The sequence below is a fragment of the Sorex fumeus genome, unplaced genomic scaffold (genome assembly GCF_029834395.1).
Source record: "Sorex fumeus unplaced genomic scaffold, SorFum_2.1 ptg000061l, whole genome shotgun sequence".
Taxonomy (NCBI): domain Eukaryota; kingdom Metazoa; phylum Chordata; class Mammalia; order Eulipotyphla; family Soricidae; genus Sorex; species Sorex fumeus.
In genome coordinates, this window is record NW_026606118.1 from 58,429,496 (window position 1) to 58,457,209 (window position 27,714).

At 52.5% G+C, this 27,714-nt stretch overlaps 1 protein-coding gene across 2 annotated transcripts in view; it reads right to left on the reverse strand.

Annotated features, from left to right (window-relative positions):
* Positions 1–4,313: 4,313 nt before the first annotated feature.
* The window catches only part of UBR2 (ubiquitin protein ligase E3 component n-recognin 2), a 118,230-nt gene continuing 94,829 nt past the window's right edge, over positions 4,314–27,714 (reverse strand). For both annotated transcript variants that reach the window (XM_056126002.1, XM_056126001.1), the window contains exons 34-47: positions 27,445–27,523; positions 24,371–24,519; positions 23,563–23,618; positions 22,044–22,140; positions 21,460–21,527; positions 19,807–19,942; positions 19,238–19,328; positions 17,216–17,346; positions 15,995–16,103; positions 12,922–12,978; positions 11,491–11,568; positions 10,201–10,371; positions 7,424–7,525; positions 4,314–6,618 (exon numbers count right to left, since the gene is read on the reverse strand). In XM_056126002.1, the coding sequence (XP_055981977.1) occupies positions 6,477–6,618; positions 7,424–7,525; positions 10,201–10,371; positions 11,491–11,568; positions 12,922–12,978; positions 15,995–16,103; positions 17,216–17,346; positions 19,238–19,328; positions 19,807–19,942; positions 21,460–21,527; positions 22,044–22,140; positions 23,563–23,618; positions 24,371–24,519; positions 27,445–27,523 (1,466 nt within the window). In that variant the 3' untranslated portion in view covers positions 4,314–6,476. The remainder of the gene's footprint in view (positions 6,619–7,423; positions 7,526–10,200; positions 10,372–11,490; positions 11,569–12,921; positions 12,979–15,994; positions 16,104–17,215; positions 17,347–19,237; positions 19,329–19,806; positions 19,943–21,459; positions 21,528–22,043; positions 22,141–23,562; positions 23,619–24,370; positions 24,520–27,444; positions 27,524–27,714) is intronic.

A 27,714-nucleotide genomic window follows, 5' to 3' on the forward strand; every position in this document is an offset into this window, starting at 1 on the left:
TCTCCTTCCTTCTCCTTTCCAGATGCCTCTGCACTCAAGGAGATGTGGGAGACAGCCCACCTGCAGAGTTAGCAACTGCAAGAGAATGAGAGAGACAGAGAGAGACAGAGACTCAGAGAGACAGAGACAGAGCGAGACAGAGCATTGTCAGGGAAGGGACGAATGAGCCCTCAGGTTTCTGGTGTGGGGACTGTCACCTCCGGTGTGGCCCGGGCTTCCGGTTCTCCAGAATCATACCCCCGTTAGATCCAAGTTGTCTGGACTCCTGTCAGACTTTGGTCCCGAGTTGAATCAATTTGCCTTTGGAGTCTCTGAGACCCTGGGCCTGGTCCACAGTGGGATGGTGAGGGGCAGTGCCCTGTGGCGAGGGTCCTGGCACCCGCCAGTGTGAGGTCGCTGCCCCAGCTGTACAATAAACACTACAAATGGTACTGTGTGATGCTTTCGTCAAAGGCCCACGCCTGCGGCACGTCCTGTCGAATCCCGTCTCCAGCTCTAGCCGTGGACATGACCGCACCACGCCTGACCTCACTGACCAGAAGGACCCCTGAGCGTGTGGCAGGGACAGCTGTGCCGGCGGTTGGGTGTCCCTCCGCCCCTCCTGCTGCCTCATTTATGACAATAGTGACCACAGAACCTCCACAGTCTTAGTACTTGCTTGAGTTTGAGCCAGAGGCCAACTAGATTCCTATGTGGGAGCGTCCCTGAGTGATTTTAGGTGATGCCCGGGGTCGAGCTGGGGCCAGCCCTGTGCCAGACAAGAGCCCCAACCCCCCCGTGCTGTCTCTCTGGCCCCTGATGTTTGTGCTTTAAGAGGAAATCTTCCTCCCACCCTGCCCTGCTCTGGTTACAATGGATCCCCGCCACCCACCGCCCTACAAGGAAATGTTGAGTTAGGGCCCCTGTGAGTCACGCAAGGGGAGCTGTGTTGGCTTTCTGGGGTGCCCAGTGGGAGACTGACCAGCAGTGCCCAGCAGGGCAGGGACTGGGTGTCTCATTCTCTCCTTGGGTCGGTGTGAATGAGTGTCTTCCAAGCGTCTCAGCCAATTTCCCTTTGTCTTTTAATAATTTGGTGTTTGTTTCATTCTGATGCCAGAGATGAGACCCAGGGCCTCATACCAGTCATATACTACGCACCCAGATTCTCAGTTTAAAAAAAAATTCTGGGGGCGAGACCCAAGGGTGCTCAGGGGTTCCTCTTGGCTCTGCACTCAGGAACTACTCTTGGCAGTGGTGGGGGAGCGTGTGGGATGCTGGGATTGAACCCGGGTCGGCCACGTGCAAGGCAAGCATCCTCCCTGCTGAATATTGCCCTGGCCCCTCTTTCCTCGGTTTTGAAAGACGTGTCAGGAAGGGTGACATGAAAAGACAGGCCTTAGGGCTTTGTGTTTTGGCTTTTGGGTCACATCCAGCAGTTTGCTCTGTGCTCAGGGGTCACTCCTGGAAGTGCTCAGGGGACCATACGTGGTGCTGGGGGTTGAGGCAGGGTTGGCCGTGTATGGGGCAAGTGCTCTGCTCACTGGGCTTTCCTGCCCCAGGGCTCAGGGCTTTGTTAGTAGGGTCTCTGCAGGGGAAATCAGGCCTGGCAGTGCTGCCCGGACCCAGAGATGCTGCTCACACTTGGTGGTGCTGCCATGGGTCTTGGGGGGCAGGAGAACTCGAGATGCTGGGAATTGAACTCAGGCCCTGAGAACAAGCTCCCTGGCCTGGGACCTTAGGTCTGCTGTTGTTAAAACACTCCAGAGTGAAGTGAAAACTGGGCACTCAGCTCAGGAGCTTAGAACCTTCTGTACTAAGGTGCCAGGCCAGGTCTGAGCCCCAGCAAATAACCTGTGAGTCACCTCAAGAGGCATTAATAGGATCAGGCCCGTCTGCAGGCCCCAGCTGCAGTGTTGGCTCAGCAGGGCTGCAGCTTAGACAGGGCAGGGCAGTCAACAGGAGGGCCTCGCACCCTCTCCTGCAGAAAATGACGACTCAGGGCTCTTCAGGCAGGGCAAAGGGCTGGTGCCGGTGCCTTGCATGCACAAGGCTGAGTTTCACCCCTGCACGGCCGGGCCCCCTAAGGACTGGCAGATCAGTGACCCTGGAGGTCCCCCAGTGTCTGATCCCTGAGTCCGAGAAGCCTTAAACCATTGACCCAATTGGCTGGGTGTTGCCTAAGTATCACTGGGAGATGTTCTGAGGTGCCCTGAGCAATGCTTGGAGGTTCCCCTAAAAATGGAGGGGGAGGGAGATGGCTGGGGGCCAGGCTCTGTATGTGGGAGCCCTGGGTTTGGTCTCTGTACCACCTGGACTCCCGAGCACTCTGCCAGAAGAGTGGCCATGACAGTGCAGGTAGGTGACAGCGTTGTTGAGGACCGGAGAGTGTGATGGTATAGCCTGCTGGGTACCTGCCGTGATGGTGGTTGACGTGGGTTCAATCCCCAGCACCCCACGTGGTTCACTGAACCCAGCCAGGAGTGACCTCTCAGCGCAGAGCCAGGATGAAGCCCTGAGTACTGCAGGTTGTGGCCCAACAAATACGAGTGGGGAAGCAGCCTTACTGTGCTCAGGGGCCAGATGGGCTTGAAGGGAGGGAAAATTTAGTTTTCAATCAGATGGCCTCTGGCCCCGCCTCCGAAACAGGATGAGCCTGGAGAGACCCCCTGGGCCCCCGAGGGCCTTCCAACATGAGACCGGGAGAGCGGGCCCGGGCCAATGGTGAGACAGGACTTATGACAGACTTGGGTGCGATTCTGGAAGAAGTGAAACAACGGGACAGAAAATATCAGGGGCTAGGGTAGGGGCAGGAAGTGACCACAAAGACGCAGGGGACATTTCGGGGTGCTGGAACTGTTGAGTACTTTTTAGTTATTTGGGTCAGACCTGGTGATGTGCAGGGTTTATGCCTGGCTGTGCTCAGGGACAGTCCTGGCAGTTCTCAGGGGACCTCACGGGGCGCCAGAGAACAAACTCAGTTTGCTTAAGTGCAGAGGCAGCACCCTACCCACTGTGCTCTCTCTCTGGCCCCTGGAAAGGTTCTGTTTCTTTTTCTTTTTTTGCTTTTTGGGTCACACCCAGCGATGCACAGGGGTTACTCCTGGTTCATGCACTCAGGAATTACTCCTGGCAGTGCGCGGGGGACCATATGGGATGCTGGGAATCGAACCCAGGTCGGGCCGCGTGCAAGGCAAACGCCCTACCTGCTGTGCTATCACTCCAGCCCCAAGGTCTTGTTTCTTGACTGTAGTGGGGCTAAGTAACTATGTGTTTGTTTAAGTAAGTTTGAAAACTGGGGTCAAGGACACTGCTCAGTGGAGCGACCCTGAGCACAGAGCTGAGAGTAGCCCCAGAGCACCACCAGAGGCGGCCCAAGAAGAATGAACAAAAAGATGCATGAAAACTGTACACCCCAAAGGGGGGTGGGTGGGGGGGCTTTTCTTTTTGTAAAACAAACTCAATGAGAACAAGGCCAGGAAAGGGAGGCGGCTGGGGGCAGCGTCGCCACCTGCAGGCGGGAGCCCATGGCACAGACCTGGCTTTCTGAGGCAGGTGTTCTCAAGAGGATTTTTATTTTGGGGTCACACCCAGCGGTGCTCTGGGGACCACGCAGTGCCAGGCAAATACCAGGCACTGGACCTACTGCCCGTTCCCCTGGCCAGCCTCTTCCCGAGGATACGAAACAGCACGGAGGAGCTTGCGTGGGCAGTGTGTTCCTCGGAAACACGGAAAGCCATTTCCTTCCTCCATGCAGCGGATTTTTGGTCTTTTGTTTTTGGCCTACACCCAGCTGTGCTCAGGACTTACTCCGGGCTCTGGGCTCAGGGATCACTCCCAGCGGGCTTGGAGGACCGTAGGGGGTGCTGGGGATTGAACTTGGGCCAGTTGTGTGCAAGGCAAGCTCCCTGTCCACTGTGTCATGGCTCTGGACCCACACGTCACTTCTAAGAGTGCTTAGGTGTGTGGCAAGCACCTGTGGAGCACCAGGGAAGGATGACCTGGCCGCAGGTCTCAACGCCGGGGACACTGGGCATTCTGTTTGCCCATGTCTGAGGTCTGGGACACCCTCCAGTGCCCCGTCCCTCAGGAGGAGGGCCAGAAAGGCTCCAAGCTGTCCTATTGGTGACGCTGCACTGGAATCACTGGGCACGCAGAGCAGTGTCTCCGGAAGGTCGCTGGGCTGTGACCGACACTGATACTCTAAGCTCCTTACGGCTCAAGCCGGGGCAGGTGGCCCACTTTACTGGCCACAAGGTGACAAAGGAGGACACGTCCACGGCCGTCCCACGGGTGGGGCAGGAGAGAAAGATGGCGGAGGCAGCGTCCCGTAATGTCAACATCGAGAGCATTTATTTGGATCTTTCAACTTTTTACATATGGTACATTTCCAATTTTACAAGTTGTCCACGGATATTAAAGTTAATAGCCAATTTATTAAACAGATAATGATTTCCCTGATATGGAAAAAGCAAGTTATATAAACATTTCTACAATAAACATAATCCATGCGGATCAAATCATGAGGCTACGATGATTTGTTTGATAGGGAAGACAAGGGCTCGAGGCTGGCCCCCGGCAGGGCAGGGCAGGGCAGGGCGGACGCCCCGCGGCGTGGGAATTCATCTTTCCGACTCCTGATCATGTCGGAGGCTGGGGCCAGGGACACTGCGAACTCCAGACTCCAGGAAGCGAGGCCTGAGGGCGCCACTGGAAGAATCATTTCCACGTTTATCATCCACAGAGGGAGAAACCTGCTTGTGGCCTTTCGAATCCAGGCTTGGGGGACAGGCGGGGGAAGGCCAGAGAAGGAGCCCGACTTAAAAGCTGGAGGGGGCGCGGCTGGGGTGGGCCAAGCCAGAGAGCTTGCCTATATGAGGCCCTGGGTTCGATCTCTAGCACTGGGTAAGCGTGCACGCGCGCGTACGCGCACACGCACACACACACACACATCCATACGCATATACTCACACACACGCTCACATACACACTCATACACTCGTACACACACACACAAACTCACATACATACTCATATACTCACACTCACATACGCAAAGACTCACACTTGTACACACACTCAAGACTCATACTCGTGCGTGTGTGTGCACGCGCACACACACACACACACACACACACACACACACACACACACACTCTCTCTCTTTCAAGCTAGAGGAAGAGCACGTGACAAAGGCCGAAATAAACACGGAATCAGACAGATGTCTTTTTGTTGCTGTTTTTGGAGTCACACCTGGCAGAAATTACAGACAAAAGAAAGGCCTGAGAGCCGGGATGTGTGGGGCCGAGTTGGGTGCGGGTGCTGCCCGGGAGGGGGGTGGGGGGCGGCACGAACAGTGGCTCAGGGGCTTGCGGGGTGCTGGGACCCGGCCTTTCATGCGTGAGGCTTGTGTTACGTCTCCCGCCTCCAACGTCGCCTTTAGACTGAGGCCTGGGTTTCTGCCCTTCCCGGACCACGGGGCCCTGGATGTCCCACGCGGTCAGAAGCCCACTGCAGTCCGCAAGGGTCATTCATTTCGCGGGCCAAAAAAACCAGCTACGAGTTTTCCCTTCGCCCCTTGGTTTGACTGAGGGCGGCTCGGCGTCCGCACCTCCCACAATTGACCAAGCTCTTGGCCGGTGCTTGGGGAGCCAGTGACGGGCAACGGGGTGGGCGGCGCTGCAGGAACCCAGGGGTCCTGGGGAGAGAGAGAGCGAGTGGAGGGCACACGGCAGCAACACTCACGCAGACCCCGGCCCCGGAGACTCCCTGCTCGTTTTTGCTTTTTTTTGTTGCTGTTGTTTCTCAAGGCGCACCAGCTCCGACGAGACGCACTCTCTGACTCTGGTCTGAGGAGCACGAGAACATATCTGGAAAATTAGGATCCTCTTGAAGTTTCCATAAAGCCCTTTAAAGTTTTTTTTTTCTTTTTTTTTTCCTCTCTCAAAGTCCAAAGTCTTGCCAAAAAAGGGAAACAAAGGCCCCTGGACAGCTCTGTGGAGCTTGGGAGGAGCTGCCTTTCCGAGGCTGCCTTCGGCCAGCAGGTTCCTTAGTCCCGTGGAGACACGCAGCGCCCGTGCAGGGCCCCGGAGCTCGGGAGGGAGGGGTCCGACCGAGCCCTAGCGCGGGCAGTCACTGAGAGGACCGGGGGGTCGGCCACCCCCTCCTCCCCGGGCCCGATGGCTTTGCTTGCTGCCACGGTGTTCAGCGCGGGATCGGGACGGGGGCTGGTCCAGCTCCCGGAGATGCTGGCGCCGGACTCTTAAGGACCGCGAGTTCCGTCCCGGGGCCACGGTCCACGGTGTGCGGGAAGCTGCTGATGGAAGGTGAGTTCCTCCGGCCCGGAGCCAGGACACTAGAAAGATTAAACTGGGAAGAAAAAGCTGACGCGAAGAGTTTATTTCCAAATCCGGTGGAACCTACTTCCTATTCCTTCGCTTGAAAAGCCCAGTGGGCCACACGAATCCAAGCGTCCTCGGGGGTGGTGGTGGGGGGGGCGGCTACAGGTGCTGCCAGTCAATGCCCACCAGGGTCTGGTTGGCCTCCTGGGCGTGCCCGATCTCCTCCGTGATGCTGTGCTGCTGCCAGAGCCGCTGGATCTTCCGGAAGCGCTCCGTGCACAGGTGCAGAGGGTTGCCCCGCCTGCGGGGAGAGAGGTGCTCAGGGGCTTGGCCCCCCTCAGCGCGCACGCCCCCGGCCCGGACCCCGGGGCAGGAAGTCACCAGGGATGGGGCTTTCAGATCAGCGGCAAAGTCTGTTCTCCCAGGCGACCATGGCCACGAAGATGCTCGCCCTGGAGGTTTGTGAGAACCTCCGCAGGGGACTGAGCGCTGAAGGGCGCAGGGAAGTTGGCAGGGCCCCCTCGCACCCACCCAGTGTGGGGTGAAGGGCGGGGAGGGGGCAGGAGTGGCGAGGGCGGGGCCGAGGCTGAAACTACCTGTTTATTACTCTGTGGCTGAAATGTAAAATTCAAAGGGGCGGGTGGGGAGGGGATCACAGAGGAGAAGGTTCCTGAGGCAGCGGGTCTCCCCGCCCCCTCTTGGCCACCTGCTTCTCGGAAAAAAGCAGACAAAGGACAACGACTTCTAGGGGCACTGAAGCTCAGGGTCCGCCTGGGCGTGCTCACATGGGCAGGTCCCCTGTGGCCTGGCCCCCCCAGCTCCCCTGCAGAGGGCCAGGCAACACTCAGGTCACGACTTGCACCTCCGTCCACGATGGACGGTGTGAAATTTCCCGACAGCACCTGAGCTGAGGCTACAGCAATAAAACTCCGCAGAGGAGGGAATCCGAGCAGGCCTAGGAGGCTGCTGTGTTGCTCTCTCTGTCTGCCTCCGGGTCCACTAGGTTCTCGAGTAACAGGACGAGCCCTGCTCAGCTGAATTTCTTCTCTCTCGGCCTCTCAAAGTGCCCGGGCCCACCTCCCCAGGCGGCGCGGGCAGGGCCTTACCTGAGCCCCTGGTCGGTCTCGCCGTAGTCGTCCAGGTAAGGAGGAGAGTAGAAGCAGCCTTTGGTCTTGCCGGCCAGAAACAGCACCTGACACTCGCGCACTCTGCAGGAGACAGCGGCCAGGGTCTAAGCCCCAAGGGCACGGGAACCTCGACACCCCGTGGGAGAGGTTCCGGAGAATTCCAGAACGAACTGGCTCTCGCAGTGGAGACCCTCCCAAGTGAAGAGCAGCGTGCGCGCCCGGCTTACAGGCAACCAGAGGCTGACACGACTGGATCAGAATCGGCCAGAGGGGGTCCCCAAGCCCGGGCTCCCCCTGAATCTCGCTTGCTTGTCTATTTCTTGGCGTGCCTGTTCCCGCTCTGGAGAAGCCTGCGTTCTCTCCTCAGCACACACTTCTCCCTCTCTCTCCCCTCGTAACTTTCTAAATAAGTTTAAATTAACAACCTTCTTGCTACACACACACACACACACACACACACACACAAACGAATTGGTAAGAAGGGCCAGAGTGTGACAATACAGCAGTTAGGGCTTGCCTAGCATGTGGAAGACCCAAGTTTGGTACCCACTTTTCCACCTGGTCCCCCGAGCACTGTCGGAGTGATTCCTGACCGCAGAGTCAGGAGTAAACCCTGAGTATCGGCAGGTGTGGCCCCCAAACAAACAAATACAAAAACAAAAAACTGGCAGGAGAGAAAGAAGGACACTGAGGTCCCAGGTGTCTGCCTGGCAGCTCTGCCTTGCATGCGGCAGATGGTTCGGTGCCCGGCATCCCAGATGGGAGCACCGCCAGGAGTGATTCCCCGAGCACAGAGCCAGAAGTCAGCCCTGAGCATCACCGCTGTTCCCCCCGCCCCCCAGTAAAGAGGCACAGAGCGCAACTCACATCTCTCCCTGCTTCACACGCTCTGTGCTGTCTGCCCAGGGGCGTCCCAGTGTTTTTTCCTACTTACCTTTTTTGTGGGGGTGTGTGTGGGGGAGCGGGGTGTGGGGAGAGACACCTGGGGTGCTCAGGGCTCATTCCTGGTGGGGCTTGGAGGACTAAAAGGGGTGTTGGGGGTTGAACCCAGGTCTGTTTTAGAAAAAGCAAGTGTCCTGCTATCCACTGTTCTATCCCTCCAGTCTAAGAATCTTATTTCACATTTGTTGACTGCCACCCCAACAGGTGGTGCTCAGGGATGAGTCCTGGTGGGCTCAGGGACCATATGGCGTGGTGGGGACCAAACCTGGGTCAGCCACGTGCAAGGCAAATACCCTCCCCACTCTAAGATGGCTCTGACCCCTTTTTATTTATTTGTATTACTATTATTTTTTTATTAGTGAGACACCATGAGGTGCAGTTGTAGACTTACAAACTTTCGTGTTTGGGTTTCAGTTATACAATGATCGAGTACCCATCCCTCCACCAGTGCCCATTCTCCACCACCACTGATCCCAGTAGCCCTCCCATACCTCCAACACCCCCCCTTCCCCGCCCCACCTCTATGGCAGGACATTCCCTTTTGCTCTCTCTTTCCTTTAGGGTGTTGTGGTTTGCAATAGAGGGATTGAGTAGCCATCATGTTCGGTCTCTAGTCTACTTTCAGCACGAATCTCGCATCCTGGGAGAATCCTCCAAACACCCTTTACTTGATGTTCCCTTCTCTATCTGAGCTGCGTTTTCCCCCAGCATGTGCTGCCGGCTTCCAAGCCGTGGAGCAGACCTCCTGGTACTTATATCAACTATTCTTGGGTGTTCGTCTCCCATTCTGTTACTTTATATTCCCCAGATGAGTGCAATCTTTCTACATCTGTCCCTCTCTTTCTGACTCATTTCACTTAGCATGATACTTTCCACGTAGAACCACTTGTTTGCGAATTTCATGACTTCATCCTTTCTAATTACTGCATAGTATTCCACTGTGTAGATGTACCAAAGTTTCTTTAACCAGTCATCTGTTCTCAGGCACTCGGGTTTTTCCCAGATTTTGGCTATTGTGAACAGTGTAGCAATGAACATACAAGTGCAGATGTCAGTTCAACTATACTTTTTTTTGCCTCTCCGGGATATATTCCCAGGCCAGGAGTGGGATTGCTGGGTCAAAACGGGAGCTCAATTTCTCAGTTTTTGAGAATCCTCTGACCCTGTTTTGAAAGTGACACTGAAAAGTCGAGGCACTGTGAGTCACAGCCCAGTTCATGACTGGGGCTCCCGCCTTCAGTTCCAGGGCCCTGCCCTCCGCCTGACAAGCTGCCCCCCTCTGCGGGCCAGTTTTCAGGGTACGCCGACTCCTGCAGTGATCCCAGCCCACGTGAGAGGGCTCATTCCGGGCCTGTCCCTCCCTTTCTCACGTCAGTCTCCTCCTCGTTCCCTCAAACAACAAGCCCCGAGGCGGCAGAGCCCTCTGCCCCTCTGTGGGTCATGGTGGTCTCAGTGCCCCACACGGGAGCAGACAGCGATGAAACAAAACAGCAAGGCCACCGGCCACGCCTCACACATCCACAAGGACACGACACCCGAGTACAACACTGAGCACGGGGACCAGGGAGACAGGGACTGGGTGCGCGTCCTGCATGCGGCTGACACAGGTTCAACCCCAGCCCCCTGTAAGACCCTGCACTGCCAGAAGTAAACCTGGAGCACGGCTAGGTGTGGCCCCCAGCCCCCCCCCCCCCCCCCCCCCCCCGCAAATACATTAAGAAAATTGAGGACACCGGGGAGAATGACGTGAGGAGGATGGGCCTGGAGAAAGAAGGCACAAGGTAGAACCATGGCAGAAGCTCCTCATTGCTCACCTCAGGAAGATGCCCACGCCGGAGCCGCACGTGTAGGTGTGGGCCGTGCAGGCGCCCACGTCCTCCCCCTCCAGCTCCGTCTGGCAGCAGTAGCTCTGCGAGCACAGCACCGTCCCGCACACCAGGCATAGCGTCGGGGCCCTGCTCTTGTCGCCGCCCGATTTGGGGCACCTCAGGGGACACGGAGAGAGAGAGCATACATAAGGCGCGGCCGGGAGCCGGCACCCACCACAGCGCCACGGGCCCGGGGAAAGTTTCTAGAACAGGGCAGGGGGAACACTGGCCCCGGATACGCCCCCACATGCTGGAGGCACTCCAGACCGGCTGGAGAGAAGACCCCGTCCACGGGGCTGGAGGGACAGACGGGGCAGCGGGGAGGGCGCCTGCCACGCACGCGGCCCACCCAGATTCCATCCCCAGAACCCATATGGTCCCCCCGCTCCCCCGCCCCGAGCACCGCCAGGGCAGAGTCCTGAGTGCAGAGCCAGGAGGAGCCCCTGAGCATCGCTGAGGGTGACCCTAAAACCAAACCACAAACAAAAAAAAGAAAGAAAGAAAGAAAGAAAGAAAGAAAAGATAAAGTCCTCAACCAGGAGAAAAAGTGTAAGTCTGTTATATTTTATATAACAAAATACTACAGAAAGGTGGCAAAAGAAGGGATTTTTTTTTTTTCCTTTTTGGGTCACACCTGGCGATGCACAGGGGTTCCTCCTGGCTCTGCACTCAGGAATTATCCCTAGTGGTGCTCAAGGGACCATATGGGATGCTGGGAATTGAACCCGGGTCAGCCGCATGCAAGGCAAATGCCCTACCCGCTGTGCTATTGCTCCGGCCCCAGGAATGGATTTTTACATATGTCAACATCTAAGATATTACAATGTTCAATGAAAAAGATCTAGAGTTCATGTCAAAAGAAATAAAAAAAAAAAGATGTAAAATACGCATAGTATTAGAAGCGTCATTTGATGGTTCTCAACTGGCTTCAGTGGTGAAGCTAGCACCTTGATTCTCCCACACCACTGTTCAGCCCGGGAAGGTCCACACGCGCTAACATGGTGTGTGCCACTCGGACCCTGTGCCTTGAGAGTGCAACAGAGAAGTGTCACGCGTGTCCCCTTCACCCTCTTTCCTGTGCCAGGTTCTGAATCCTCTCGGGATGATGCCTGAAGCAGGTGGGGAGTAGCAAGGGCCCCGAAGCCCTGACCTGGCCGCCCAAATCAATCAGCACAGAATCCCCTCCGATCCTGTGCCGAGACCTGATCTCAGTCCTAGCAAACGCTTAATACTTACGAGAAATTAGAGGCCTGGTTAATCAGACTGCTGTAATCTTCCGGAAGCTCTATCAACCTGTTAGATTCTCTCGGGTACCTGAAAAACAAAAATGAAGCCAACGGTGACAGCTGCCAGGTTACGGAAAGATCAAGTTAGAACCGTGGGGTGGACTCGTCACTGCCCCATGCATTACTTGAAGAGTTCCCAGCTGGGGCTGGAGCCAGGGAACAGCGGGCAGGGCGGTGCTCAGGGCACCATCTGGGATGCCAGGGATCGAACCCAGGTCGGCCATGTGCAAGGCAAACATCCTACCCCCTGTCCCACTGCTCTTGGCCCCGAACACTCGTCTGCTCTTGTACCGCCTCCCCCACCGGCCCTCTGGTTGCCCCCGGCACCCCCTCCCTCTGGGTCCTCCTCTGCTTCAGGACAAGCCCAGAGCTGAATCTCCACCCGTCGCCTCCTTCCGGAGTGGCTGATGATGCTCTGAGCCAGGGAGCTGCCATGCCGTCTCCAGGGCTCTCATTTGCTCTGAACGCTTTTGAGGGTGTGTGTGTGTGTGGGGGGGGGGGGGGGCCCACAGTGCTGGGGCTGACTCCGGGCCCAGGGTCTGTATGTGGTGGTGGGACCCAGCCCAGGCTAGTGCCCTCCCGCTGTACTGTAGCTCCAGCCCCTTCCTGCTGCTGCTGCTGCTGCTGTTTCGTTCTGTTCTGGGGTCACTCCTGGCAATGCCGGGGGACCCAATGCTGGGGCTGGAACCCGGGTCCACAGCCTGCAAGGCAAACGCCCTGCCCACGGTACCATGGCTGAGAGGGCAAGTGCATGTCCCACGGGTCACTGAGGGCGCCGTGTGTGTCCCACACATCACTGAGGGCGCCATGCATGTCCCACACGTCACCGGGGTGCCATACGTGTCCCACATGTCACCGAGGGCACTGGTGCGTTTCCCACATGTCACGAGGGCGCCGCCCATGACCACAGTCCTGGTTCCCTCCCGACTCCCTGCCCCACGGCACCCTGAAGACAGCAGTTCCACCTGCTCTTGTCTCTGTACTTTTTTAAAAAAATTTTTTATTTATTGAATCACCGTGAGAATAGTCACAAAGCCTTTCAGTTTAAGTCTCGGTCGGTCATACAATGATCAAATGCCCATCCCTTCACCAGTGACCCCAGGATACCCCCCTTCCAGCCCTCCCCCTGCCTGTGAGCCAGATGATCTCCACTTTACTCTCTCTCTCTGTTGATCCCATTCAATATCACGACAAAAGACCCACCATTATTATTTGGCATTTTCCCCAACAATCAGACCTGCCAAAAAGGCATCATTAGATCATTTGTTTTCCATTGCTGATTATTGTCTCTCTACTCTGGGCGTCTCTTACTCCCCCCGCTATGTTTTCTTCTGTCCCACATGACAGACAACTTTTCTGTGTCTGACAATTTTTAACTTACCTTATGGCATTTCTTTCACCTTCTAGAAATCTTTTGACTTCAACATTATGACACCAACTTTAAAAAAAAAATGGAAGACAAAAACATCTGTTTTTTTCTTTTGAAGGGCCAGAATTAGAATTCCTCCCCCCTCACCACCCCCAAATCCAGTAAGACAAAAACAATTTTTTATGGTTTAATTAATATGATATATTTTACCTCATCAAAAGAAGCTTGGAAGAATACCATAATTTGCCTGCAACTTTTAAAATTAGGAGAATATAATTTGTGATTTTCTAAAAGCAATAATATTTCATATATTAAATCTATGACTATATATTATTAATCTATTAATCTGGAGACTGAGAAAAACACAATCTGTATTAAGAACAAATTCATATTATCTGGCGCTAAGACCATTACATATAATTATTAAATTTTTGGAACCATGGTAAAAGACACGTTACACAATTTACCTTTTCTTTTTCTCAGGCCAACCTGGGTTACTCCTGGCTCTGCACTCAGGAATTACTCCTGACTGAGCTCAGTGGGACCATAGGGGATGCTGGGAATCAAACCTGGTTTGGCTGAGTGCAAGGCAAGTGCCTTACCTGCTGTAAATATCTCTCCAGTCTAGCTTATTTTAATTTTTTTAAAAAAAGTTTTATTAGTGAAACACCATGAGGTAGTGTGTGCAGCACACCTGGTGGTGCTCAGGAATTATTCCTGAAAGTGCTCAGGGGACCATACGTAGTGTTAGGACCAACCTGGGTCGACCATGTGCAAGGCAAGTATCTCAGCTGTTGTTCGCTCTCTCTGGCCCTAATTTACCTTTTTTTTTCCCTTTCTTTTGGACTTTTTAGGTCACACCTGGCAACGCAAAGGAATTACTCCTGGTTCTGTACTCAGGAATTACTCCTGGAGGTGCTCGGGGGACCATACACGATGCCAGGGTTCAAACTAGATTTGGCCGTGTGCAAGGCAAACGCCCTACCCGCTGTACTATCATTCCAGGCCCCCTAATTCACCATTTTAAAAAATTTATTATATTTTACTATTGTTTATTTTATTTTAGCTTTTTGGGTCACACCTGGTGATGCATAGGGGTTAGTTAATCCTAGCTCTGCACTCAGGAATTACTCCTGGCGGTGCCCAGGGGAACCATATGGGATGCTGGGAATTGAACCTCTCGGTCAGTTGCATGCAGGCAACCCCCCACTCCCACCCCCAGCTGTGCTATTGCTCCAGCTCGTAATCCAGCATTTTAACTATCTTTCTTTCTATGGTTCCGTGCCTGTCTGGGCAACATCATCCAATTGAAACACGCCTTGCTAAGCATTAGTTCACTGCTTCCTTATCCCTGCAACTGGTAATGGCCATTTTATCTCTGTCTCTCTGAACTGTTAACTCCAGCTAACTCGCAGAGGAAAATGAACAGCATTTGTTCTTTCGTGCTAGGCTTACTTCATTTAGCAAAATATCTTTATGGTTCAACTTCCAACATGCATTGTAGCGTATGTCCACTTTATATTCCTTGTTAAGACTGTACCCTATTTCACCGTTGTACATGCCATATTTTGCTTATCTGTTTGCGGATGGATATTCGGCTGCTTTTACCTTGCAAATACCACGAACAATGCTGCTAAGAACAAGGATACATATCTGCTGGGCCCCTACTTGCATCTCTTTTGCAATAACATACCGAGAAGTAGAACTGCTCTCTTATGTGGTGATTCTACATTCATTACTTTGAGAAACTGCCCTCCTGTCTTCTGAGTGGCCACTCTTCTCTGCCTCTATCGGCAATGCGCCGTTGATGTCCATTTCTCAGTATTCCCACCCAAACTTGTTTTTCCCGCCTGTTCTTTTTGACTCCAGCCCCCAAATAAGTGGATGTGAAAGAGTATCCATGACACCGTTGTTTTAAGTTGCGTTAAAGTGGCATTAAATTGCATGTTCATGAGGAAATGATTAGTGATGTTGAAGATGGTTTTGTATCTTTTTTTTTCTTCCTTTTCTTTACCATTTGTATGTCCTCTTTGAACAAGTCCTTTTGCTCGAATTAAAAAAAAAATGTTTGGATGTAGGAATATATACATATATACAATATGCTCAGAGTCAGTTTCTCAACAGATATGTAAATAATATGTAATATTGGTATATGTGATATGTAAATAATTACTCTCCTAGGGGTAGAACAGTCATATTTCAGGACTGGAAAGATAGTACAGCAGTTGGGGCTGGAGTGATAGCAGAGCGGGTAGGGCGTTTGCCTTGCACGCGGCCGACCCGGGTCGATTCCCAGCATTCCATGGAGTCCCCTGAGCACTGCCAGGGGTAATTCTTGAGTGCAGAGCCAGGAGTAACCCCTGAGCATCGCTGAGTGTTACCCCTCCCCCGCAAAAAAAGATAGTACAGCAGGTCAAGGGCCCTCGCCTTGCACGGGGCTGACCTGGGTTCAATCCCTGGTATCCCAGACAGTCTCGAGTCCTGCTAGGAGTGATCCCTGAGTGCAGGGTCAGCATCACTGGGTGTGACCCCGAAACAAAAACCAGTCATGTAGTAGTCTTAAATCTATTATTTATAGTTTGTTTTCTCTAGACTTCCGTTTTCTGAAATTTAAAGTACTGGAGTAAATAAAAATGCTGGAAGTTGTGTCTGTTCCAGAAATCTATGAAGCAGAGATAGACACCCCAACAAGCCAGGACATCTGAGGAAATAAACATCTTTTTTTGAAGTTTTTGGGTCATCTGAGCACACCCAGCTATGCTCAGGGGTTACTCCTGGCTCTGCACGCAGGAATTACTCCTGGTGGTGCTCAGGGGACCAAGTGGGATGCCGGGGATGGAACTGGAGATAAACATCTCTATCATGACACTCCTTCCATACAAATCTGCTTAAGTGATCCACTAGTTTGGCAAAACCCCTACTGAAAAGATACGATTCTTAGCTGAGAAGACTGAGTCTTTACTGTCTGAATTACACGGAATCCTGCCAGGCTATCTGACTAGTCTGTAATATACGGCAACAAATCAGAATTTGGTTCGAACCGTAACTATTGACTACGAAGGTAGAAACAAGTGTAAATCATTACCTTTCAATCAGTGAATTCATTATGTCACTATTTTCTTGAAAAAGGCAAAAGAGGTTGTTTGGCAGGGAAAGGTAAGTACATAAATGTTCAAAATGGCTTGTTCCAGACACTGCAAACGGAGAAGAAGAGAGCGATGCTTACAAGGACCAGGAGCAGATTCTCAAGTTTCTATTCTGAATGAGTGTAACCAGCGGTGTGTAAGCCTTCCCCCCCTCCCAAACACACCATACCACCTATAAGCCCCTCCCACCAAGTCAAACACCTGAAACTGGGCCAGGCAGTGGTTCAATAGGCCAGAGCCAAGCTTTGCAGACAGAAGTCCCAAGTTCATCCCCCCAAACAACACCAGGAGTGACCCTCAACACCAGGGGGGGCCCCCAACCAGACCAGACCAAAGGAGAGGAAAACAAGGATGTGGAATCGCCAGGCTTTACTGAAGTCATTTTATTCATGTAATAAGGTCACTGAACCATTAATGAGAATATAAGCATTTTAAACTTGGGACTGCAAAACCAGGACAATTTTATGTATGTCAGTAGCACAATCACTAAGATCCAAATAAAGCCTGAGACAGGAGCGTGTATTTTTATCCTGTCTTTACTGCCAGTCAACTATGTGACCAACAGTCAGTGTTCCAAGTATTTATCACTTTTAATTTTTCCCAAGTCACCTCTGCTCTAAAGTGTAGAAGTGAAAGACTATGTATTTTTTCTTTTTGGGTCACACCTGGCGATGCTCAGGGGTTACTCCTGGCTCTGCACTCAGGAATTACTCCTGGCTCAGGGGACCATATGGGATGCTGGGAATCGAACCCGGGTTGGGCACATGCAAGGCAAACAAACGCCCTACCCGCTGTGCTATCACTCCTGCCCCCAAAGACTATGTGTTTTCTATATTTTCAAATGAAGTAGAAAAATATGGCCTTGGGCTGGGGATGTGACTCAGTACTCAAGAGCACATTCTGGGGGCCAGGGAAAGAGTACAGGGTGTAGGGCGCTTGCCTTGCACGCAGCTGACCTGGGTTCAATCCCTGGCACCCCATATGATCCCCCAAGCCCTGCTAGGAGTGATCCCTGAGCACAGAGCCAGGAGTAAGCCCTGAGCATGGCTGGATGGGTCTAACTGCACCCCAACAGAAATTAAAAAAAAGCACCTATCTTGAATGCTCGTCTGCATGGGCTTGCAAACGGGCAGAAGGAAAAGAGGAAAAAGAAGACGTACCTTGAATTTCTGGTGGAGCAGGAACTCCATTTAAGTAATGGAAAAACAAAGCCGAACACTTCAAGAAAGGCAAGATTCCAGCTTTGACGTTCTTCCACAAATGCCAGGCAGAGGGCACTTCCTTCAAGGCACTGTAAGAGAGAAATGCGAAGAGGGTGGTGAGGGCAGGCCCCAGTGGGTGAGGCACGAGGCAGGGAAGGAAGGGGGGAAGGCCGCAGGCAGGCAGGCAGGCAGGCAGGCAGGCAGGCGCTCCGCCACTGGGGCCACGCTTCGCTGTCCCCCCAACGCTTTTGGTTCTTGACACACACGGTTGGGAAGTTAAGTGAGGGGTGAGGGCTGGGGAAATAGCAAAATGGGCTGGAGCACATGTTTCGCAGGTGGTTCATGTGGTCCCCTCTGATCCGCCCCACCCCCCCACCCCCAACCTTTGCTGTGTAATTCTGGAGCAATACCAGGCATGGCTCAAAATAAATAAATAAATAAGGTAAAGGTAAAGGTAAAGGCCCTCCCGTTGATCGTCGATTTGCTCGAGCGGGCCCAGTAACGTCTCCATTGGAGACTTTGTTGTTACTGTGTCTGGCATATCGAATACTCTCGGTAGCTTGCCGGGCTCTCCGAGAGGGGCGGAGGAATCGAACTCGGGTCGGCCATGTTGGCTGCGTGCAAGGCAAACGCCCTACCCGCTGTGCTATCGCTCCAGCCCGCAAATAAATAAATAAATAGATAAATAAATAAAAAGAAAAAGAAAATTGTCACAGTGCCCCCCATGATACCAATACGATGTGAAGGCCTAATGCATACGTGTATGTGCTCCCGGTGACCCTGAATGTCCCCTTTTAAATCCATGATGTTGGGGCTGGAGCGATAGCACAGCGGGGAGGGCATTCTGCCTTGCACGCAGCCGACCGGGTTTGATTCCCAGCATCCCACAGGGTCCCCCGAGCACCGCCAGGAGTCATTCCTGAGTGCAGAGCCAGGAGGAACCCCTGAGCATCGCCGGGTGTGGGTCAAAAACAAAACAAAACAAAACAGAAATCCACGATGTTAATTTGCATTTGAAAAAATACCCAATGGCCACATGCTTGAGAACGGCACCTTTCAAAGTCTGTGCCATATCACGACTATTCTGTGCCGGATGCCCCAAACAGAAGATGGTCCACAGCGCGACAGTGTCATGGGAGGCTCAGCAGTTTCTTTTTTTTTTTTTTTTTGCTTTTGGGCCACACCTGGCTGTGCTCATACTCCTGGCTCTGTGCTCAGGGCTTACTCCTGGCATGCTGGAGATGAAGTGGGGCGGGCTGAATGCAAGGCAAGTGCCTCAACCCGTGCTACCTCTCTGGCCAACACAACATGGTCTTGTCTGAACAGTGAAGTGACCCGCAGGGGCGAGTGAGGAGATCATGATAATTCCCACAGATCACACCACCCCTCACAGAACACAACACCTCCTATGACTATGCGGATGACTCAGTGTGAGGTCATATGCCTCCTAAGCCCGAGGCCCTGCGTTTGACCCTCAACTCTGAACAGCAGAACACATACATCCAAAATTCAACCCTTTCCCTTAGGGCCTGGGGAGAGAGCTCAAGTTTGTCAAGCCCTGCGGTTTGACCCCTGCACTGCACGGCCCCTGTGCACAGCTAGGTTGGTCCACATGCAAAATAAATAATGGAAATCATTTTCTTTCTTTCTTTCTTTTTTTTTTTTTTGGTCCTCTGAGCCACAACTAGTGATGCTCAGGGATTACTCTTGGCAGTATAAGGAGGACCATTTGGGATGCCAAGGACTGATCCCAGGTCGGCCGTGTGCAAGGCAAACCCCCTACCACTATGCTATTGTTCTGGTCCTGGAAAATTACGTTTAAGAGTCCAGCAGATCACTCCTGTGTATTCTTGTCTGAACACGCCAACATAAAGCAATTTCTCTTAAAAAACAAGTAAATTCTTTTCTTGTGCTATCGTCAACATTTTTTTTTTTGGTGGGGGGGGGATGGAGAGCTAATATGTAAAATTACCATCTCACCTTCCTGTATACTGGTGCAATGTTTTATACAGAGCAAGAACTGCTAATTCTTCTTCGCCAGCAGGATTTTCTTGATCCATGCCGTTCGCTTCTGAAGGATACGGAAATGTTAGTCTGTTGTATTCGCGTATTCATCGCCCTACTGTGGCACTCAGAATCGTTCACACTTGAGGTGGCCATGCCCTCTCGACCAACCGTGTGGGCACAGCATGGAGCCATCAGGACAAGGGTCCAGTAGGCTTTGGGAGAAGCAGCCAGTGTGCTTCAGGACACCATGTCTGCACGCCCTGGCTAGAACCACCTAAAATGCAGTCTCTGGGAAGGCTCCGAGACTTACGTAATACAACAGGAAGCAAACACAGTCACCCAGTTGGAGGGCTTTAACAGGAAAAAGGCATTTATTTCAAAACATTTCACAGGAAGGTAGGTGAAAGAAAAAAGCCCCAATCATCCTAGTTATAATTTATTCTTATGCAAGCCCCTCTTCCTCCAGGAAGACTTCTATGTAAACTTAAAAAGGAATGACCCAATTCCTTCAATAAGTTGATTTAAAAAAAAAAGTCACTCACCTGTACACGAGGTAAGTAAAATCTGAATGATGTGTGCCATAGTAACCAGATGAAAAATGTGAAGATCCCCAGTGCCAAGGCTGATCCCTGAAAAGTCCTGACACTGCAATGCAGGGAAAGCCAGCACCAAGCTCACCTGGGTACCAAACAGAGAGAGAGAGAGAGAGAGAGAGAGAGAGAGAGAGATTGCTTCGTCTTTCACAGCGAAACTCATTTCCGCTTTATGTGCTCACCCCTTTCCGAATTTACACCTTCAACTTTATTCTTTTTGTTTTTGTTTTGGGGCCACATCTGGCAGTGCTCAGGGATCACTCCCGACACACTTGGGGACCCTCGAACCCAGCCAAGGGCCCCACCTGCCGGACTATCTCTCTGGCCTCTCATCTTCGATCCTAAAGGGCACACATGAGATGTTCCACAAAGACCGTGCAGGTGTCTTTTTTTCATTTTTGGGTCACACCTGGCGATGCTCAGGGGTTACTCCTGACTCTGCACTCAGAATTACTCCTGGCGGTGCTGGGGGGACCATATGGGATGCTGGTAATCGAACCCTGGTCAGCCGGGTGCAAGGCAAACGCCCTACCTGCTGTGCTATCGCTCTGGCCCCAGCTGCAGGTGTCATGACGGGCACTAAACTTTTATTTGCCAGGTGAGTCCCCCATGATAACAATAATAGCTCACTTCTAAACACAGTGGGGAAGTCATGAGTTTTGGACCACAAAGATGCAGGACGCACTGAATCTGATATTCAAAGGCTGAAGTGGGTCTCAGCAAAGAAAGCCTAGATTCCCCTGTGACACAGTGACTCTACTTCTTGGCACCGACGCCCCAACACACACAAAAAAAAGTTCCTCTGAAAAGATATACACGCATGCCTATGTCTACTGCAGTGGTTAGTTCCCCAGCCGGGATGCGGAGACCACCCGCATGCCCACACGCAGAGCAGCAGGTCGAGGTGCCGTGGCCCCGAGAAAACACAGAATCACGTAGTTTGCTGTGACCTTGGAGTTGGACGAAGGCGGAGGGAGGAGGACAAATGCAGGACAATGTCACTAATGATCAAACGGGGGGATAGGGACGGAACCACAGTCACAAACGACAGACCCTTGGCCTACATGACAGAAGTGGGAATGTTGAGTGAGTCGGGTGGGGGCTGTGGGGAGAATGAATGAGGAGGTGGGCTGGGGGTGACCTTGTGGCTGTTGCTGAGGCCACTCTGCATCCAAACCGGAAAGAAACGTCACTACTACTGTCAGAACCAAGGGGACAGCTGGTGTTCTGGAGGGTGGAGGCGGTGGCGAGGGGCTGGGTGGCTCACAGGACCAGGGGCTGTTAGGGACCGAACCTGGCCCCCCACATGCGAAGCCCATGCCCAGCTGGCTGAGCTCCCAGGTGGTCAGCCCGTCATGGGGCGAGCGCTGCTGGGGTCTCCCACAGGGAAGAAGCAACGAGACGGTCAGGGAGGCAGGGCTGCCGCTGGCCGCGCCTCTCGACGGGGTTCCTGGGAGCCTCTTCTCTCTGGAGGCTCCTTGGCCCACAGATACTCAGGTGGGAGGGAAACAGGCAGCTCCCCCTGCGCCCACCCAGTCAGCAAGGCTAGCGCCAGGCGTGCAGGGTGACCGACCCTGGCGATGCGGACGGCGAGGTACCTACCAGTAAGTGAAACATGTCGATGTCTAATATGCACGGGAGGTCTCCATGGCTGTCGTCGGGAACCAATGCTGGTTAAAGACAAAGACGTCAGCACACTCACAGGCCAACGGAAGTATTTCATTTCTCTCTCTTTTTGGCTTGTGGGTTTCACTGGCAGTGATCGGGGACTATCGTCTGCGGGGCCTGGGATCGAACGCTTGCCTGCTGCACCATCTGTCTGGCCCCCAACTTCTTTCAAATATATACATTCGATCCAGGGGCCAGGGACATGGCTCAGGAGGAAGAGCACAGGCCTGGCAGGGACAAGACCCCGAGCTCAATCCCTGGCAACAGTGAGGTGGCCCCGGTGCCCGCTAGGCCCTGTTGGGTGTGGCCTCAATGAAACAAAATTTAAAAACAAACAGAAAAAAAAATCCCCTTTATAATCCAGTTGAAATCTCTTCTCTCAAGAGCTGTGTGACTGTAAAAGCTAGACCGAAAATGCAAGAATAACAGTAAAACCAAAATAATTCGTTTCACAATGGTGAGGCCACACCACTGAAAGCCAAAATTATAAACTGCCAATCAGTCCACAGAATACTCACATGCAAAAAGTTTACAGAAGTGCCCCTGTACCACCGAGAGTGATGTCACAGTCCAATGAGCCGCAGCAAACCTGGTGAGTGACCTGAGACAGTCGTCCTGCGAGAGAAACGGCATCTGTGGGCCTTCTCTTCCTTCAGAAATGCTAGCTGGGGGCAAGGGCATAGCAGGGAGCACCTGCCTTGCACGTGGCTGACCTGGGATAGATCCCCAGCACCCCATCTGGTCCCCTGAGCACCGCCAGGAGTGATCCCTGAGCATCACTGGGTGTCGTGCGCCCCCCCCCCCCAAAAAAAAATAAAAAAGGAAAGAAGAAATGCTAGTTTGAGGCATGGCCAGGTGAGATACAAAGAAAATTCTCTCAGTGGGATGAAACAAAATCTCTTGACAAAGCTCCGACAAGGAGCAAAACTGAGTTAACTGTTCGCTGGAAGCCCTCTCCGGCGCCCATCCTGTGAGAGCCCTGCTGAAATGAACAGGACAGAGCACCGGGCTGGACAGCAGCCAGACACCAGTCCCAGGAAATCTGAGAGCGTTTCCCACTGTTACTTTAAAGACACACTCTAAAACGTGGGCAATATTCCAAATGCAGGGAAGACGACGTGCAAGAAATCGGTCACACAGATCAGATGTCTGCAGCCACCAAAAGTCATTACGGCGTTGCTGGGGAGAGAGAGAGGGGCGAGAAGCCTGCCTTGCACGGGTCAACCAGAGTCCCCCAGCACTGGGGGTCAGTGTTTCCCTGTGGGGTGGGGTATCCCTGAGCACTGCTGGAGGAGCCCAGGTGCACTGCAAGGCGGAGGCATTCTGCTCCCTCGGGCCCTCGCCTCGAGCTGCCTGCCCAGAGACACCAACTGTTGCTGAGAAGGAGCAAATCTCGGTCGAAGCTGGGCCAAACGAGACAGGTGCTTGCTTTCTGTTACTTCTCTTCAAATGACTTAAGAAAGAATCTATGGAAGACAATGCAGTGACCTACGCTTCCTGGTTCTCAAGCCTGGCTTCTGGAAAGCTTCTTAGAAACATTCATGCCTGGGAACCACCTCCAGAACCTCTCAGGGCTTGTGGTAGGATCAAGCTTTTGAAAAGCACCCCAGCTGGTCCTGCACGAACTAAGTTACAGAATCTTAGTCTTTGATTTTCCCACACCCTGTAATGTTCAGGGCTTGCTCCTGGTTCCGCACTCAGGAATCGCTCCTGGTGGTGCTTGGGGGACCCTATGGGATGCCGGGGATCGAACCCGGGTCACTGTGTGCAAGGCAAATGTCCTCCCCGCTGTCCTGTCGCCCTGAGTTCTGTGCTTAGTTCGGTAACTCCAACCAAAGCATTAAAAGTTCAAACTTAGATCTATTAAGAGAAAAATCATAAAACCCCAAAACAGCAAATACTGCTTCTTCAGTAACAGAAAACTGAGTTTAAGTAGAGAGAAGTGAATCTACGCTTAAATAAGCATTTTAAGATTTTAAAGACAGCAGGGCCATTTGATTTCCACTCTTCTGTGAACTGAGTAAACAAGGGACTTACCAGTCTGCAAGGCAAAGGGCCAAACAATGGTTTCTCTTCATCACTTAGAATTCTTTCTGCAGATTAAAGATGATTAAGATGGTAAAGTTTATGTCATGCTTATTTTATTTACTTTTATTTACTTTTATTTATTTATTTGCTTTTTGGGTCACAAACGGTGATGCACAGGGGTCATTCCTGGCTCTGCACTCAGGAATCACCCCTGGCGGTGCTTGCGGGACCATATGGGACACTGGGAATCGAACCCAGGTCGGCCGCATGCAAGGCAAACACCCGACATGCTGTGCTATTGCTCCAGCCCCATGTTATGCTTATTTTAGAACTAACAAAAAAGTAAAAACAAAACCAAACAAAACTGCAGAATGTACAGTGTTGTCAGATTTCGAAATCTTTGAATTCATTTCACAAGAACTCACTCCAGATAAAAAGCAGACATAGGGGGGAGGGAAAGGGCTCCAAGGGCTGGTGGGCGAGCACTGTCTGTGGAGCACTTCTGGGACCACGGATCACGGAGTCAGGGGAGGCCCCCAGCACCATGGGGCATGGCCCAAAAACCAAAGAGGAAGAAGGTGTGGGGGATAGGGTGCCCCCTGCCCAATCCCTCCGTTCCCTCAATAGACTGCGAGCTGGAACTATCATGCAAATGAGATCTCCAATGCGTGGATAAACGCTATCACTCCCATATTTTGTCTGTACACCACACTTCTCACTTCGAGGCGCACTGCCCAGCTTAACAGCGGGTCCCTGCGCAGGTTCCGGGCCCATGTACGTTTGTGGCCTGACGGAGACAGGCCACAGAATCTCTCACCTATGCTCTGGATGGTGTAGGCACAACTCCCCCAACACATAATGGGCACACGGGGGTCCTCTTCGTTGGGGTGAACCTTCAGGCCCACTTTGTAAGCAGCAGTGCCAAACGTCGTCAACATTTCTCTTATGCTCTCGGAATAAGGGTTCCTGGAGAGAGTGAGCACAAGCTTCGTTCAAAGACAACGTACTGACGTGAGGTCAATGGCCCCGTTCCTTACTGGCTACCTGCTACACTGAAACTGAACCAATCACCCAGGGCAGTGGTCTGCCAAGGGGTGACCAGTGGCAGGTGAATGGTGGCTGCTGGAGGAGGGGGGCTCTAGACGGGTCAGCAGGGATGAGGCACAGAGGTGAAATGCGAGTTATTAGGTTAAAGTCAGCATACAGATCTGGGGACCCATGACCTCTTCCCCCATCTGGAAACACCAACAAACACCCACCGCACATCAGAATTTAATTTCCAGAGTGAAGACTCCTCAGGGATTAGCCAATGTCCACACACCTACACTTGGGATCCAAGTAAAGACTGGAGGGGCCTGAGCACCCCTCTGTGAGGCTCAGAGTCGGGGGCCTCGAAGTCACTCAAGATCCAATCCAAGACCCAGATGTTAATGGAGAGGTCAAGGGAGCCAGCAGGGACAAAAAGAGTAAAGGGAAGAGGGAGTCCCAGTCGAAAGCAGAACACTTAGAGAAACTAGAAAAGGATCATCCAAGGGATCCACAGGGACTTGACAGTAGGATTGTCTTAAAGCAAAAAAGGGAAGGGAGAACTAGGTAAGAAAGAAACACACACACACACACACACACACACACACACACTCTCTCTCTCTCTCTCTCTCTCTCTCTCTCTCTCTCTCTTTCACACAGAACTGATGGTTATGAATCTTCAGATTAAGAGTCTGCTGAAAATAGATCAGAACGAATGAAGATTCACACAGCAGGGGAATTCAGAACGGTTTCCAAAAGTAGTACGTTTCTAAGGAACAGAAATCAGAAGGGCTTTAAATAAATGCCAGAGAGAGAGAACTTGATGGGCTGGGGCATAAACTTTGCACCCAAGAGGTTCAGAACGTGATTCCTGAAACTCACAGGAACATCTAACACTGGGCACCGTTCTTAGCGATTACGGAAGGGGGCACCTGTGCAAAGCGAGGGAGTAACCAGATGCCGGAAGAGCAGATACAGGGACCAAGAGGTCTGAGGCCACGGGCAGCTTCAGGGGTGGCCGGCGAGGGAGGGGCACTGAGCCCTGAGGAAAGCCACCGCTGGGCCTCTGAGGACCCCACTGTGGCACTCAGGAAGCAAAAGCTGACACTCGCTCACAGGAAAGCAGAAAACTGCAGCGTGATTACTACGGAAGGGAAGACAAGGAATGGAACACCGTGATAATACATGACTTTGATCAGTGGAAACAATTATAATGCAAAAAGACGACTGATTTCATTTAAAGAATGTCATAAGTTTTCTTTTTTTTTTCTCCCTTCAGTGTTAGAGGTGTAGCCCAGGACCTCACACGAAAAAGACAAGCGCTCTGGCACGGAGTTACATCCCAGGACTATACATGTCTAAGTCATAAGTAATTGTATTGGGAGATGGTGACAAGCTGTGGGCAGGGCAAGGGCAAGGGCAGAATCCTCGACCACCGTTCAACAGAAAGAGACAGGGCTTAGAAACGACAGAGCCGGAGGCAGTGAACTGAGAGTTTTAAAGAGAAACAAGCAGGTAGCTAGCAGCAGAAACAAAGCCACAGGACAGCACAGGAGAGCAGGAGACGGTACGAAGGGCAGAGCGGGATACAGGACCTCTCTACCGGTGCCTTCTAGGGCCGTTTTCACAGAGTTAAATGATTAATTTTAGGAGCAACGCACAGCTTCCAGGTAGCTTAACATGGGTCTTGCCACTTTATCTGCATTTACACTTATTAGGAAGATCCTGTTTCCGATACCCTAACAGGCCAGGAGATGAATGGACGGAGGCAGGCCCAGCAATCTGCACCAAGTGACAGAGCTAATGAACAGCAGCTCCACGTCATCTCTCTCGAGAATCCAAGCTGCATTTTGGGACTCACTAGCCGCAGGGGAAGAGTACTGAAAATATTCTGGGTTTTTTTGCTCTTTTTTGGGGGGGCCACACCCATTGGTGCTCAGTGGGGGAACCATATCAAACTCGTCGTCGGCTGCGAGCTCGGCAAGCACCTAACCCCGCTGTACTATCTCTCCGGCCCCTAAACATGTGCTGGTTTTGATCGTAGGTCAGAAACAGGTTAATGGGGCCGTACTCAGAACTATAAAGTCAGAGGCTGAACAGTTACTTTTGAATGCTAGATTTATTGATATACCCACAATAAAGATCATGTTACTGTTTTTGGCATATCGAATACCTCAAAGATAGCTTGTCAGGCTTTGCCGTGGGGGCGAGATACTTGGTAGCCTGCTGGGCTCTCCGAGAGGGGCAGAGGAATTGAACCCGGGTCTGCCGTGTGCAAGGCAAACACCCTACCCGCTGTGCTATCGCTCGCAGCCAACATGGCCGACCCGAGTTTGATTCCTCTGCCCCTCTCGGAGAGCCCGGCAAGCTACCGAGAGTATCTCGCCTGCATGGCAGAGCCTGGCAAGCTCCCCGTGACGTATTCGATATGCCAAACACAGTAACAAGTCTCACAATTTGTTGTGAGATGTTACTGGTGCCCGCCCGAGCAAAAAGCTCATGTTATGAATGAGGGGCTGGAGAGAAAAGGACAAGGATTACAGTGCATCTTGCAAGCTGCTGACCCGGGTTCTAACCCTGGCACCCCTGAGCATCTCCAGAGAATCCAGAGAGGTCCCTGAGCATCACTGGGGTGGCCCAGGCCATCCCCTGCAGAGTCCAAGCAGTACGGCCTCTGCTGGCCCTGCTGGGCAGAAGCGGCAGGAAACGGTCCCCTGGGAGGCCCCCACCTCAAAGGTCATGTAACCTTTGAGAATTCAAGACGAACATCCTGTAACATTTTTTCCCCTGGCGTGACCTAACTGCAGAGTGAGTCTTTCATAATCACATAGACAAGATTCAAAAGGAGTAAGAGAATCTACTCACTTAGGATAAAAATCAGGTCGAAACCCTTCTGGGAGCGCCGCAGCCACTGGGCTCCCCGTGTGCTTCGGAGAGGCAGCACCTGGCGAAGCAAACATGAGCACAGTTACTCTTGGGCCAGCACCCCCGGAGTCCAGTCCGAGAGGCCGGAAAGCGACAGGCAAAGTCCTCATGAACAAAACCTGGCACGACGTTCATGCCAAACTTGGACTGAGCTGGCCCAGGCAGCGAGGCTGTGCTTACAGGGTAGAGCCACAAGACCACAGCCAGGAG